The sequence below is a fragment of the Anser cygnoides genome, chromosome 15, assembly GCF_040182565.1.
Source record: "Anser cygnoides isolate HZ-2024a breed goose chromosome 15, Taihu_goose_T2T_genome, whole genome shotgun sequence".
Taxonomy (NCBI): domain Eukaryota; kingdom Metazoa; phylum Chordata; class Aves; order Anseriformes; family Anatidae; genus Anser; species Anser cygnoides.
Window position 1 is genome coordinate 17819651 of NC_089887.1, and position 15656 is coordinate 17835306.

The 15656-nt window shown below is 37.4% G+C and overlaps 1 protein-coding gene across 1 annotated transcript in view; it reads right to left on the bottom strand.

Annotated features, from left to right (window-relative positions):
- The window catches only part of LOC106041217 (uncharacterized), a 106095-nt gene that overhangs the window by 78020 nt on the left and 12419 nt on the right, over nt 1–15656 (bottom strand). The window contains exons 3-10 of the mRNA XM_066977881.1: nt 15423–15583; nt 13831–13901; nt 11719–11884; nt 10936–11073; nt 9914–10103; nt 8987–9114; nt 1777–1880; nt 21–186 (exon numbers count right to left, since the gene is read on the bottom strand). Coding sequence (XP_066833982.1) covers nt 21–186; nt 1777–1880; nt 8987–9114; nt 9914–10103; nt 10936–11073; nt 11719–11884; nt 13831–13901; nt 15423–15583 — 1124 coding nt within the window. The remainder of the gene's footprint in view (nt 1–20; nt 187–1776; nt 1881–8986; nt 9115–9913; nt 10104–10935; nt 11074–11718; nt 11885–13830; nt 13902–15422; nt 15584–15656) is intronic.

The window sequence follows — 15656 nt, forward strand, 5'->3', positions numbered from 1 at the left end:
AAAAAAACTGATCTGCTCACAGCAAGAGATTCAATCATGCCCGAGGTGGGCTTAGGAATGAATGAAAATGACCAGAAGAAATATTCCATTTTGTCTTCCTCAACTTCTCTGGAAGCTATAATTTCTTTCATTAGGATAACACATGCTTCCGTAGCACAAGATGGGAGAGCATCTATTAAGGGCTGCCTGTAACACAAGAAAAAAGTACAGCAAATCTAAGATGACCAGAATACTCAAGAATAAAAGAACAAACACATTGAGGTTCAGCTTCTTTCAAAGTAAATAAAAGTCCACTCCACTGGCAGATTCCATAGAAATCACCATTTTCCTTTGGCTTGGTGACCGTAAGGAAATAAGCTTCAGCCAAGATGTGATTAAATGTTTTGGTGTTTCAATAACTCTTTGTAACCAGGATTCTAAGCAAAATATTTGGTTGCTTTCTCTGAAAACTAAGTTAAAAGACATCCAAAGACATCCAAAATTCTGAAGACTAAAGTATCTTAAAGTAATAATTTTATATTAAGGTTTTTTTTCTTTTTCTTTTGTTTCACCAATACCAAATGAAAATATTAAAACTGAATTAACTTTTTTTTTTTTTTTTTTTTTTTTTTTTACCTTCCTGCACTGTCTTAGACCTTATCTAAGTGGAAAGATTACACCAGCATGACAATCAGACAATACACATTTCAGCTCTTAGGAGTCCTTCTGTAAAACTTTTGCACCTACCTCCTGTACTGGTGGATGAGCACACATTAACACACTGGTGGATAAACACACATTAACTAGGAAGCAGTTAAACTGAACTGGGTAAAAGCACTTGTATCGGAATAAGAGAGTAGTCTACATGGAATTCTTCTTAGTTCCTAAAACCAGTGACTTTGTCCTGAGTAAGTTAGTCTAAAGTTAATATAGAAAGAGGCAGAGTAGTTCAGATTGCTCTCTAATATATAATATTAACATGACTGTTTCTCAGAAGATGAGAACAAACCTAAGCCAAACCAAAATCTATCCCTTTTGTGTTAAGTAAGTATTAAAATATTGTTACAAACAAAATATTGTTAAAAAAGCCTGGCATTAGGTGAATTTCAAATAAGCTGATGACATTTCATACTGAAACCAGTAAAAAACTTATCTCTTTGTATACACTTTTCAGGACATTGATTTCAGAAGAAGAAAGAAATTGTACTGATTTTAATAATACTAGACTAGTATTCCTGAAAGTCTCAAACCACTGGATCACAATTACTCCTGACTGCAGAGGAGCGGGGACCTTGAACTTCAACTTCACAGTTCAATATCAGTATAAAGCATCCTGAGACCAGGCTGCTACTGAATGACATGGTTCCACCAGGTCTGTAACTCCCAGCCAAGCCTTTGTCTCCTCTCCTCAGCCAGTACTAAGGGCACTAAAGGTACTAAACCAGGTAAGCTTTTTTGTGACAAATGGCAGTAGTTTTTCACAACCATCAGCACTGATTTACAGCTAAGCCATGACTCAAGTTTCCTGTTCACATTTTTCCTGAAACAGGAAATCTGTCTTTGTGAATATGCATGGGACAGGAAAGTCTATTTTGTATACAATGTTAATTTGGTAAGAAAGAATATCATGTCTGTCACATAAACAAGATCTGCAATACACATTCTTCCTTTAAAGTACTCCAAATTTAAATCCAACAGTTGGACATAGGTTTAGATCATTAATCCATTTAAAATATTTACAAAACATTTCTCTGATAAATATATGTATATTTAATGAAGTTACTAAAGGGATCTTACCAGTTGTCTCTGCACTTAAACGAAGATCTTTGCCATAGCGTTTTTAAGGCTTCAAGAGAAAGATGTCGAAGCTCAAACACGAGAGTCATGAAAAGGTCTGCAGTCTGCAAAACAGCACAAGGATAAAGGTAGTATTACTGCTGTGCAGAAACCAGCTTTAGATAATGGAACACAGCAAGAAGAGACTTTGGATTGTGGCAGTATTGCTGCTAATTTGCGACATAACCTGAGAGCAAAGACCCCTCTTTTCTGCTTGCCCCTGTCTTCCTTCCCTCCCAACTTTTCTATGGGGGCTGCAAACATCTAAGGAGAAGGGCTTTCACTTAGGATACCACTCAATCCCTCAAGCAACAGTGATCAGTGACCACTAAGCACACCACTTCCAAACAAATGAATAACAATCTGGAAGAGAAGACTGTAATCTTCTCTGACTTTTTGAGATCCTGGTGCATGACCAGAACTGTTGACGTAACTATGACAAAATGAAACAACAGTCAAGCTAACTTTATTTTAATCTGAACTTTATGAGAAAGATCATTTAACTGAAGGGGGACCAACACTTAAAAGTTTTGCTTAAGTGGCTCTGGCTAATATTTGTGTGACAATATCCCATCTCAATGGCTTTTCCCCAGACATACCTGCTCTCCTCTCTACTGAATTGCTACTACATACAGCTGCTATTTTACCTGCAGGACGTTATTCTCATGCACTTGTCAGTGTACATAAATCCTAGCCCTCTAGTCACATGCTACCCCTTGCTCTTGTGAAGCAGATAAGACTGAAGAACATGTTTTATGGTTACTACTTTAAAAAATTTCAATCTGAGTTGAATAATTTTAATAATTTATTTTCACGTGCCTGGCTGAAAGAAATTAAGGGCAATTTAGAGCTAACCCACACTTTTATGTCAAGTGAAGTGGCTACCTGTACTGGATTCACATCCAAAATACCAGACACAAAACCATATAACTTATATGTCAGTATCAGTTTCCTATGAGCTGAAACAAGTATTTTTTAGAAACTACCATCTCAAGGTACTTTTGGATGTGTATTACGACATCAACAATAATTTTTATTTTCTGAAATGTGATGCTGGAAATAAAATTAATAATTGAATTGACCCGAACATGTTACCAAGGGCATGAACCTGTCTACTTTTTTGCAGTATAAACCTGCCAATGTCATCCTGACTCAAACCAGGCTCTATAATACCTGTCCAGCTTGTCCTCTGCTGAAAAGGAGGAGCCTCTTTCATTTTCTCAATTTATTTTCTTTTGCATATACATTATTTATCACATTGTTATCTTGGTCTCAGTAGAAGCTTTTGGAACGGCAAGAAAAGCATTTAAAGGCTAAATAGCATGTAGACATGTTCCTCTGAGACCTGATCTAAAGTTCAAGATGGGAGATAAGTCTCATTATTTGAAAAATTAGGAGAATGTTAAATACAGTAGCTTATATGTTCACTTTAATCTAACTTCACAGTGTGCAAGCTTTAGTCATGCTCCACATCGTGAAGATTCACTTCAACTGTTTATTCACTTCAGATGTGAAAGGTTTAAATGCAGCTCTACTGCTCAGGTTCCAATGAAAAAAAATTTATTTGTGTAAATATCGTACAAACAGAGTCAATTCCACTAAGCCACAGTTCCAAAGGTCTGGGGGGAGACCTGCTTGGGCCTCTTGACCTTCCTCTCAGGAGTTGCTTCCAAAAGTAATAAAAAATTGGAATAATGCAGTGCCAACATTTAATTTTCATTTAAGACTGCCAAGACATTTTCAGTAAAAAGAATCTATCTTTCAGTAAGAAGACAGTAATTTCTTACTGTGTTGTTTGATAGGCTAAGGAAATCATTTTTCAAATCCAATATAAATATTGTTTATGCTTCTGTTCTTTTGGGACTTCTTTTCAGCAGTAATGTATTGATTTCATCAAAATAACATTTATTCTTGTACATGAAACACTTCCTGGGATTTAATTTGGATGACATTTATAATTCCTAGCTAAAATCCAGCTAGATAAACATGTATTCCAGCATTAGCTCTAAGGTCCACTTTAAAAACAAATCACTGAGCCCTGAGCACCGTGGAGCTGGGGAAATAGATTACATTTCACAGTCTGTAAAATTCAGAAAACTTTATTTAATGAAGTTCTTCAAAAATATGTGTAAAATTCAGGCCTTATGTCCACTTTTATACACATAAGCACACCGTGGGCCGTCTGAAGGGGGGAGCTTGGGAGGTGTGTGGCCTCATGGAGGCCATCGCGAGGAGCTGCGTGTGCAGCTGCTGCCGGGTGTAGGCCGCACTGGGCCTGGCTCAGGTGGCCCTCAGCACAGTCCCTGTGTCATTTCCAGACTGATATATTTTGAGGCAACATAATTTTAGACTGTAGACGAACTTCATTCAGTTTCACACCTGCTGACTAGACCAATTCTAATCTAATACCCCAGGACAAAATTTAGCAGGGAAACAACTATTTTTATTTCCTAACAAAATAAAGCTTTGGAATGAACTGCCTGCTGAAGTAGGCTGTTTGTACTTTTAAGGTAAGTTGCACTGAAATTGGGATGTCAGAGAAACAATAATCTCATTGTAAATTCCTCTATTCGCATTTTCAGAACCAGAAACTACATGCAAATTTGGCTACCACTCCCAAGCCTAAATGAAATATAAAGAAGCCCGGCTTTTATTGTACTCAGGAGTTTGTTTTTCCTTTTATCTGCAGACTTATCTGTATGTCCATCATTTTTTTTTCCTCTGCAAGCATAGATATGTTATAGTTTAAATCAGAAGGTATAGTAGTAAGATGTTTCCCAATAAAATACTTCCGTTTATGATGTACAGGAGCACTTACTCTTTGGAAGCTTCACACCTTATTTGCTTCCAAGTATAAACCCCATGTAATCACAAGGGAAGTTACTCTGATGTGTTCAATGAACGTATTTTTTTTCACCTACCAATATGTGTTCTCAGTAAAAGTTTGAGCCCTTCTCTCCAACAAATTTAATATACCTCTTTGGAATTACATAGTCTTTTCTCTGTACTTCTGTTTTTCAGCTGATTTCTTTTTTCGACTACACATATGCTAAAGAACCAGTTATTCCTTTAATTGAAAGACAGGTCTGATATCACATGGAGGTGGCACAATCTTCTCTTTGAAGTCTACTGGCAGAACTAATTAGTCCACCAGGGCTAATTATGGAAAGCAGGGGAAGAATATTTGGGGTTTGTACAAAACTTTTTGTGGGATATTTATGGGAAGAACTAGTTACTGTGTGGGTCCATAGTGCATGTGTATAGAATGTCTCATACAGAAAACAAATAGTGAGACTATGTCCTATATGTCAACATTTTTTGCTCAGACTGGGATACAGGAGTTGGGTGAGTGAGCCTGACATACCCTTGCCCATACTGCTGAATGCACACACACAGCTACATTCACCAGAGCTACCAGTTCAGCATCAAAATTCAGACAGCCATATGTAAATGCAGCCCCCAGCAGAAGCTGTGTGACAGCCTTCCTTCAAATCTCTCAAGTGAGGGTCACTTCTCCTCATATCCCTTTGACCATTCTTTGTCAGTATGCAGTTTGTCCACTTAATGGTCCATTAGCTAATCTACATCCACATTGAAATTCAATTTTGTCTCATAATAGCTTAAAAAAAAATTAAACAACAGCTTTGCTTCCTTGGAAATGACACGGTCTCCACCTCCATTTTCTCCACTGTTCACTGTTTTCACTGGAGTTTGAGATTCTCCCTTCTATTTATTCTTGGTTTGGGGTCCTGAAAGAGATGCATAATCTTGCCTCATTCACAGTCAGACAATAAGGGGACAAACAAGCCATACATGCGTAACAGCAGAGCTGTCTCCCAAGCAACACTGTCGCCATTCCCATAACTGCTTTCCTGGCCCAAAGGGCGTTTTATTGGTTGGAAGGAGGGATAATACAGATCCCTTTTGAAATGCCTTGTCACAAAGAAGGAACACCCTGGAACAGTGAAAACAGCCGATGACCAATCGAACCCTGTGCTGGGACAGCCTTATGATGAATAATTCACCTCTCTTTTAGGCAGTGACACAGACAGCAGCCACTTGTGCTAATCCTAGTAATTTACAAAACAAATTTCCCACACAAGAAGCCAGCGGGGCCCCTTTCGAGACAGAAGTGACATCCCTCTGTTACTGGGAAAAATCATCTACCATTCCTTCAAAGACATTGAATTATGGGTGTTCAAAAGAAGCCAGGATTTAGAGAAAGTTTCTCAGGTTCACTACAATGATTTCTTTTTTCAGCATTTTCCAAACACTATTTAGCACTCTAGTCTGTTCCTAAATGCCATTATATATTGTGTTTACAATGACAGTCACATAGAATTCAGCACTATCATAAGTAAAGAGGCTGATTTTATTCTACATATCAAGAACCCTTATTTTTACAGCTCTGCTATCTCTCTTTAGCACCAGTCTCCCTCACACATGCTAAAAAGATGGCAGACTTGCTTACAGCTCAGTAACAAAACATGTCCCATAGAACAGCACTCAGAAAGGCCACCTGCTGCTTGCTCCCCAGCCCAGTGCTATAGGTCTTTGTCAGGCTGTGATACAAGGTCAGGCTATGATCACCATTTAATAGGTTGGGAGTAACTCCTAGGGCTGTCATTTATCATAGATAACTAAAGTTGCCCGTTTCGGGGGTTGTGACTGTGATTCTTCCTCCATATTATGTCTTTGCCATAAGTCTCATGCCGCATTACACAAACACCTACTTGTGCTCGTTAATCACAGCTAAAACTAAGAGAAAGGTGAATATATGCAGTATATTCATATCTAAACAGGCACCACTACCCTGCAGAGCTTTAATCCACCATGGTTTTCTTCTCCAGTCCCCGTAAAGCCTGTACCCCATCTATACCCTTACTGGAGTATCTGTGTCCCTTCTTCCCAAGAAAGATGCAGACAGTGTTTGTTATTTGACACGGGACTTACGTTACACAAATGAAGGTGGAGTGCCTTCTCCTAGGCTAGGACTGAAGCTTTTTGAAGGCACCAAGGCTCAATTCAGTGTTTTCCCCATTAAGCCATAACTGTTTTCTAGTAACATGCTGACCATGAATGATTTAAACAAGAACTGTGTTCTTCTCTTTATTTTTTTCTTCCAGATTGTTCAATATGTAAACTCCAGTACCAGCAAGAACCATTCAATCTGAAGGATAATGGGATATTGGAGAGCTCTCTCTCTCTTAGGTTTTGCCATCAGTTCTCTCCCATCAGCAATGATTAAGCACCATCATCTGCTGATCATTCTCTATTGTATATAACAGGTGTTCTTGATAACCTCAGAGTTTCACAGAAGATAGGGATCTTCATTTCAAAGACAGTGACAAATACTAACTGATGCAGTTGCTTCCAGTATCAATAAAAATGTCAAGACCTGAACAATCTAAGGAGACAGGCAGACCCTCATCTAGAATGATGGCCATCACAGAAAAAAATGAAGGTACTGCATGTTCCATGTGACCACAATATTCCACCCTACCTTAGCAGCAATCACCAGTGAAAATGGTTTAGGTGAGAAGAGATTCCCTCTGGCCCCACGCAGCACCCCCGAAAAATATGATAGTTATTACTAGAATTCATCAGAAACACATGGAACAAACCATTTAAGACTCATCAGCAAGGGTTTCATGTGCAAACTGTTCTGAGGGAATGAGGCAATGTGAGAAGAACTTTGGAACTCAAATAAACATGGAAACAATAGCACTACCAAGGGCAGTATCTCCCAGTAAAGTTGTAGGAAAAAAGTTTTTGATGCTGAATTGTACAAACTGCAGCGTCAACCCAAACCAGACTTTTTTTTATACAGTTCAAAATTGCTTTTGCCCAATATTCAGTGGTCTTACAACCTTTTAAGTCATCTTTTCAGTCTGATTTATTGCTTATATATGAAAGTGACACTTCAAAGCATTTTTTCTTTTTGTAATCCAACACTAATACATTCTCAAAACAATGCAAGGCTTCAGCATTTTCAAAACTGCTGCCTTTTAAAATCAAAACTACAATTTCTACTGAATTTAATATTTTGCTACAAAAACTGTTCTTTATTTAGCATAATGTAGCCAGAACATAGTAGCTCTATGTGTTCTCTTAGGACAACACACAGAGCTACTTAGAACAAACTTCTGCTGATTCTTAGAATCAGGCCCGTGCTACATATAACTACCAGAGGAAAGACCTGGAGCCAGTATTCTTCTGACATGTCTAACAATAAATCCATACCCAAGAACAGTGAAAAATCACAAGACACAGGAGAGATGTATCATGTTTAAAAACATATTTTTGGAAATTCACATTAGTTTCATATGTTAGGTAGGTATTTTAAATATTAAACAAACTACATAACTAGCAATTTATGGCAATGCTAAATGCTAATGTAAATATTCATCTTTGGGCTTTACCTGCATACTCCAGAAATGGGACATATCTTTCTGCTTCGCTACCTCTATTCCAACTAACTTGGAATAAAGATTGAAAATCTGTTCATAATAACAGACTGTAGAAACTTTTCAACCCATTATGCACAAATTCCATTTTACACAATGTTTCAGCTTTTAAAATTTTTTGCCAATCTGCACCACAAATAGATTTTTTTAAACTCCTATATATAAAGTTGTCTGAGGTACAATAGAGTTTGTGTATGTTTGATACCTAAAGATACCAAGATAGTTGTAAAGTTGTAAAGATACAAAGTTGTAAAGATACAACTAAAACATGCAGTTAAATCATAATAGGGAAAGGAGAACAAAGGCAGTGAGTACAGCATGCAGGTAATAGAAAAAGGTAAGTAGAAAGAAGCCAGTCAGTTTAGGAAGCAAAAGAACATTGTTGGTTTTTTGTTTTAGTTTTTTTTAAGTGCTTTCAAACACTTGGATTCACCCAGTTAAAAAATAAGTGACCTCCATAACTTTGAGGCTACTACATTTACTATCCCATCTCCCTCTTTCTGTTACACTCCCTTGCTGCATCATAAATTGTACAATTCCCATAGGAACAGGTTTGATACTATGGATTAGACGTATAATGAAGGGACACAGGAATGGTGCCAGAGTGATTCTAAACTTGTCCAGTGGAAGTCACCATCTGTCTGTGTAGAACTCTCAGACCACAAAAAGACCACTAGAAACTGAGGTTACATGTAAAAGCTCACCTCAAAACTCGTACTATGTGCTAGGCAAAGCTTCCACAATAGGTCGGTCACTCCCTTCCCAGTGACCTCCTTCTTGGTTTGTTCCCTTTCATAGAGCATGCTGGTCATATACAGATCCTTGGAGTCCACTGGAAAGACATAAGGAAAAATCAGACACCTGGTTGCTGGCCATTTGCTTTGGTTAACACCAAATTTTAGGGAAATGTTACTCTCAGCATTTATTTCTACATGTAAGAATCTCTCTAGTTTCAGTAAAGCCAAGGGATGAATATGTATGCCTGTACTCTGGTTGAATGTCATAGAATGAAGGCCTAAACACAAATGTGGTGTGAAAGAAATTCAGAGAAACAAAACAAAGCAGATACATCTGGAGAAAAAAATCCTATTTGCTATAAATATGCCTTTTACAATGACCCTGCCACTTTACAATCATTGCCCTTTCTAGTTTTATATAATCGTTTACTCTGTCCCATACCCCAGCCTCCCAAAATTCAACAGGAGATCTGGGTGCCAAGAATACAAGAATAATACATGGCTGGACTCTAAGGTTCTTCCTCAGGAGGAAGATCATGTCATCTTACATCAGTACAAATACAAATAAAAAGTATTCTGGAAATTCATATATATATATATATATATATATTTAAAGCAGAAAAAAAAAAAAAAGGTTCCTCACATTTAGAGCTCAATCTATCACTTTTAGATAACCACTCAAAGTACAGTTACAGCAGTCTCTCCAGCTTTCAAAAAAATAGGCAGCTGTCAGTAGCCCAGACTGTACAAACATCGCCTTTCACATAGTTTAATATTTGAACAGAAATATCTGGAGTTCTCACAGGCAAGATGCAGTCCCAAGATTCTTCTAGGAAATCATTTGATTTTGCAAGAAATAATTTTATTTTTGATAAAGCAGAAACATCCTATTACCTTTTTTGTGCAGTGTCTCTGCTTCCACTTGAAAGAGTTTCAACGAAGACTGAGTCTCTGTCTTTGCCCTGCCACCTTTCTGAGAGAATGGTGCAACGAGATGGGATTCAGTACATTTGGCTTCTGCCAGGACTCCATCCTTAACGCTCTGAACACATTCCAGTTTAGAAGACAGGATCTGCTGCTTAGACTGAGAAAAAAGATACTTCAGGGAAAGTCTTGATGACCTATGTCAGGCTGCCCAATCCTTTCACTCCTGACTTCATGGAGGTTTCCAGTTCTGTGATGTAGTTAAGTCTTCTGTCTAGACCTCTGATTGCCCCCAGCCTGTGTAGGTTAATGTGTTCTTTTTTCAGTCTACACTTTCCTTCACTGAAATGCAACTGCTACTAACTTTCAGTGTCAAATGGTCTCAATTCATTTCAGTTTGCAAAGCATTACTGTTAAGCAGATCCTTCTGGTCAAGTAAGTTGAGAAAAAGAAAAGGCTGGTAAATGATGACTAGCTAGTACAATACATGGAACAATTATTTTTCACCTAATTAAAGTGATACAAAATACAAACATTAACAGTATTTGCCATGAACAGTGCAAAGTTGTAAGTTTTGCTTTTAGAAAAGCTTTCTTTTCCTTCTTTCTATTCCCCTCTTTCATGGTCTTCTGTCAGTTTCCACTATAACATTTTAATGACAGAGGTTAATACAGGCACCACAGTAACCTCTTGCATTTATTCTATAATACTCAACAACTACAATGCAAATCTGCATTAAAACCAGATTATGTTAATAGGCTTTAAAAGGACAATAACAACAGTAATCATTTCTTTGCTAAGGATTCAAATTTGGGCAGACACGCACAAATGTAATTGAGCATAAACAACTACTCAAAATGTTTTCATTTACATTATTAAAAAATGTTCCTGCCAGTAGAAGTACCTGACAGAAATTGCAAACCTGGTCCTTAGACTCTTCAAAGAAATTAAAAGGACTTGTGAAAGAACCAATGTCATTTCCCAACACTTACCGACATACGAGGAAGAGCAACAGACTGCACAGAAGTAAAACCAGAATATCGATGAGAACAGAGGTTTAAGTCCCTTGTTTTGACAAGAACAGGACCCTTTCGCTGATACCTGGTTGGGCATATTCCCAGCACATCCATCTGGTAACATATGTAAAGTGTGAAATCACACATGCATGCTACAATACTAGGAAGTATTACGGCCTATTACAATGATTTAAAGTCATTGCTTTGTTGTAATGAGATAGGAGAGACATAAATTATACCTTGCAGGACACTTGCTTTGATACAAAAGCCACAGAAAGCCCAATCATTTTAAAGATCTTGGACAAGTTTTATAAAAGCCAGGGTTTGTTGGTTTGTTTAACTTCAGTGTGTTATTTTTAATCAGATCATTTACAGACATATGCTTTTTCATTCCAGATTTTCTGTATTTGCAGAGAAGCATTAACTAAGAAGAGCATTTCTACTCTACTCAAAGAAATCGAATTGTATATGACCCGCGCCTTATAAAGGAACATTTATTTAAACAATGCTATGTAGCAATAGCATGAGAGCAAGTGCACACCATGCTCAGGCAACAACGTGTTGGCTTCCAAACCCCAACAAGAATGCAAATTACAGATAATTTCATAACACTAACTCCTAAAAGAAATCAGACAAGCACCATAGGCTGCCAGCCTGTCATCAAGCTGTAACAATTTGTAGTTGTTTAACAAGGAGATAGACTTAATAGGCACAAAGGCTAACAGTCAGGCTAGAGCATGACTCTACCAACAGTCTCACCTCTTCAACAACAGCACGAGCAGTGGATGGCTGTGACATCTGCAGGACACTGAGAATGCCTCGCTTTATGTTCAGTGCCCAAGTCTGTTCACTCCTTACAGGACAGAGCTTCAGAACTTTCCCATCATGGAAAGAAAAGTGAAGAGGATGCTGTTCTAGTACTTCCCTGCAATTAAACAATGCTTCTTGCTTCAAAACAGTGGTTGCCAGTCAGTTTATGACATTAGATTCAGATTTTCTGAACAGAGTTGTTCCCCCACAATGGATCCATCTTACTCTGTATCTCCATTCTTTATAACAAACCTCTACTTTTCATGAGTTAGCTTTGACACTAAAAGCCCCTTTTCAAAACAAACAATCAAAAAAATAATAATAAAAAAACTATCAAGATAATCGTATCATCTTCAACATAACTGTAACATTTAGTAAAGCAATTTCCTGGGGAATTACTTACAAGCAATTATACTTAATGGCAACAATTATTGTTTAACGTAAAACAGCAATTTTATTTTATGATTCAGGGTGCCTGCAGCATTGGTGAGCATGTCTCATTTGTGATGCAGCTGTATGTACTCTTAAACATTTGTCTTCTGCTGTGATACGCACAAAACCATGATTAAGTGCTTTCCAGTCAACCCCTTGTTTTTATCTAACTTCTTTGCTAGGTGTACATACTTGGGCTCTATCCCAGTGTTATGCCCCAGTCCTTGTTGTCTGACTCAGTAACTTTGCTATCCCAGGCTGAGAGTACAGAATTTTCCACTTTTGGAAGTGACTGTGTTTGAACATTGATTTTACTCTAAAAATCTATTTTCCCTCTCAATAGGGAAAAATAAGCCATCTAAAGGAAGAATTCTGCAGTATTCCAAAGGTCAGCTCCCAAACAGGGAGATACACAGTTCTTCTGCACATTAACATTGGAACTAACCATTCATTTCAAGCCAACTCATAAAGACAGTGCAAGAGGAAAACATTATCCAGGTGTTAGTGCATTGAAAAAGTCTTTCCAGAAGAAGAGACTGTGCATGGGATAAGGGTTTCTGTACTCCTAGGCAAATGAGGTTGCTTTTGTTACTATCTGTGGAAATTATATGCATGTTCAGAGGACAAGCTATACCACTGTTATTCACAATAGGCTGAGGGAAATGCTAATAAGGTTCACTGGTCTGAATAATTATTTTCAATAGCCAGACTTCACTGAATGCTTTCTTTGCTACCTCTTTTTTCTCTTCTCTGCAAAGAATAAGACAACTGCTCTTATCTCTAAGTCCTACAAATATCTTTATAGAAGAATGTGTGCCTGTATAAATGATTGGAATTCCAATACCACTACTCTTATTTTGGAACACAGAGCTCTTCCTGATGAACATAAAAAGCAATACATTTACTCCAAACTTGCTCTTTTTGACACTCTGAATTGAGTCAATTATCTCACTTGTCAGTGTTGTTTAAAGGCTGAGAATCCAAGCAGTGGCACAAAGAGAAGATTATGAGGCTCAGCTTAGACCAGACAACAGAAATGCCTTTTTTTTTTTTTTGGATAATACAAGAAGTATCAGCTCTCTGGAAAAATATCAGACCTCCACATTTAGAAGGGGCTTCTTTTTATATAGGATTCTTCACAAGTGTCTTTACCTTTGCCTGCCAGAGAGGTACACACTGACAGTATATTAAAAGTAAGCTAGTATAACCATAAGTGGAAGAAGATGACATTAGAAGAATAAATGGAATTTAAATAACCTGGAGGAAAAAAAAAAGTTTTACATCACAAGAAATACAGTCCCCTCCAAACCCAGAACTTCTAAAATGGAGTTCAAAACTCAAGAGTGTCTGCAAGTAACAACTGCAACTCAGAAAACTAATGAGTGATCCATACATGCTGCTAGGCAGCAAGAGGCTTGATAGTTTGTACCCAGAATCACTTAAACTGTCTACTCCTCAAATATTTTTTACATACAAAGGATGAAAAATAAGTTCAAAAAATCTTTTTGGACCATACGACCCTCATTTTCCTGATGGTCTTCAGATTTATCTGCTGCTAAACCATACAACATCAAAACAAAAACAAACAAACAAAAAAAAAAAACTAAGCCAAATTTGAAGTTTTTCCACCTTAGACTGTCCATTTCCTTCAGAGACTCTTCTCTGGATGCAAGACTTTTCTTGATCTGTACATCTTGCACCTAGGAGTAAAGATTATAGAGCAATTAATATCAATGTCATTAGGAACATGTGGACTTTGTTACATAAGGACATAAGTAGAAGACTATGAAAAAAAGCCTCAGGGCTGCAAACAAGACAACTGCAATAACCACATCTTCAGGGTACGTATCTGAGACAGTTTCCAGAAATTTCTTCTACAAAGAAGTTTCACTGATTATTAAATGCATTCTGTACAGCACAATTATACCCTTTTATTTTCAAGCCAGAAGCAATCACCTACTCTAAGGTAAAGTAGGAGCCTGGATAAATATAAGTCCTTTCTACTCCTGTGGAGAAGCAAAATGACTACTTATGTTGGTTGATTCTTGCAACTAAACCCAGTAAAATGCTCAGTATTCATTAGCCATTTCATAGTTTAATTTTACTGAATTCAGAGAAGAAAACGCATGCCTAAGTGATTTCCAATTTGGCTGGTAGTACTAAGGAAGAACTGCTCTCAAATGATGCAACAAGAATGGTGTTCCTCTGTCCCCCTTTTAAATACAGCACAGATTACGACCACTAGTGATTTTTTTCCCTAATATTTTCTAATTTATTTTTATAAAGACAAGCATTTAACTACAGATTCTTTTGCATGTCTTACAAGGCCTCAGCTAAGACAAAAAGCTAGAAGTAGCGGAGTCCAGACACTGATATAACAAGGCAGAACTCAATGATTCAACCTGAAGACAGTAACCAAATACTCATTTTTTTATGCAAAACCAGGGGACCACCGACCAGTTAATTTTATCCACATGGCCATGTTAGGACAGAGATAACTATCCTATTCTTTGTTGGCTTCATCTATATTTTTTTATATTGCACACATATGTCAACTCCCCCACAGAACCCATGAATTAGCTCCTTTGTTAACCCAAAGAAAACCAAGGCAGATGAAAGTTAATTTTCCATGCTCCTCCTGTTAGGAACTGTAATTCTTCAGCTTGCCTACCACAGGGCTCACCCAAGGAAGAGGTCTGTAATCTGAAAATGGTCTGTTGCTCTGTCACTGAGACAGAGATCTCCTACTGAGATCAATGGAGTGTTACAAAACTGAATTTTACACTGTGCTAGGAAAGGCACCAATCCAGCATATCATACAAGTTTCTCAAGTTCTCTTTAAAAAGTTTGCTATTTCTAAATTACAGCTACAGATATGAAAGTAATTAAAAATAAAACAAATTCCTTTCAAAGGGATTAGCTTCATATCTAGTTCTGCATTTCATATCTAGTTCTGCACTTCATGTAACAAAACAATGAAATTTATGAAAACAAAACAGGCCACTTAGGAAAGAAAATGTTTTGTTTAATCTGCCTTCTAAGCTATTTAATTTGAAGCTGTGTCGCATCCAGGGAAATCTGCAACTCTAATTATGAGATCCAGGACCTAACTGGCTTTTAATGATAAGAAAAAAAAATGTATTAAATGTAGCAGTAATCCCACAGAAAGATACAATTCCATGTTAGCTCATCCCAATCACTCAGACTATGACAATACTCACTTTCAAAACCATCTGGCAGTTCCCCAATACTTCAATGATCACTGTGCTCTCCAAAGAGATGCCACTGCTTTTATAAATACTCCCCTGCAGGAACGTGTTGGTGACTGCTGAATACCTGTAGCTGTATCTAGCTCTTTGGGGGAAGTATGATGCACTGTGTCCTAGGAAACAAACAACAACAATCTTTTGTCTGTTACAGGTTTTTTTCCTCCTTTTTTTAAAAAAATAGTTTTT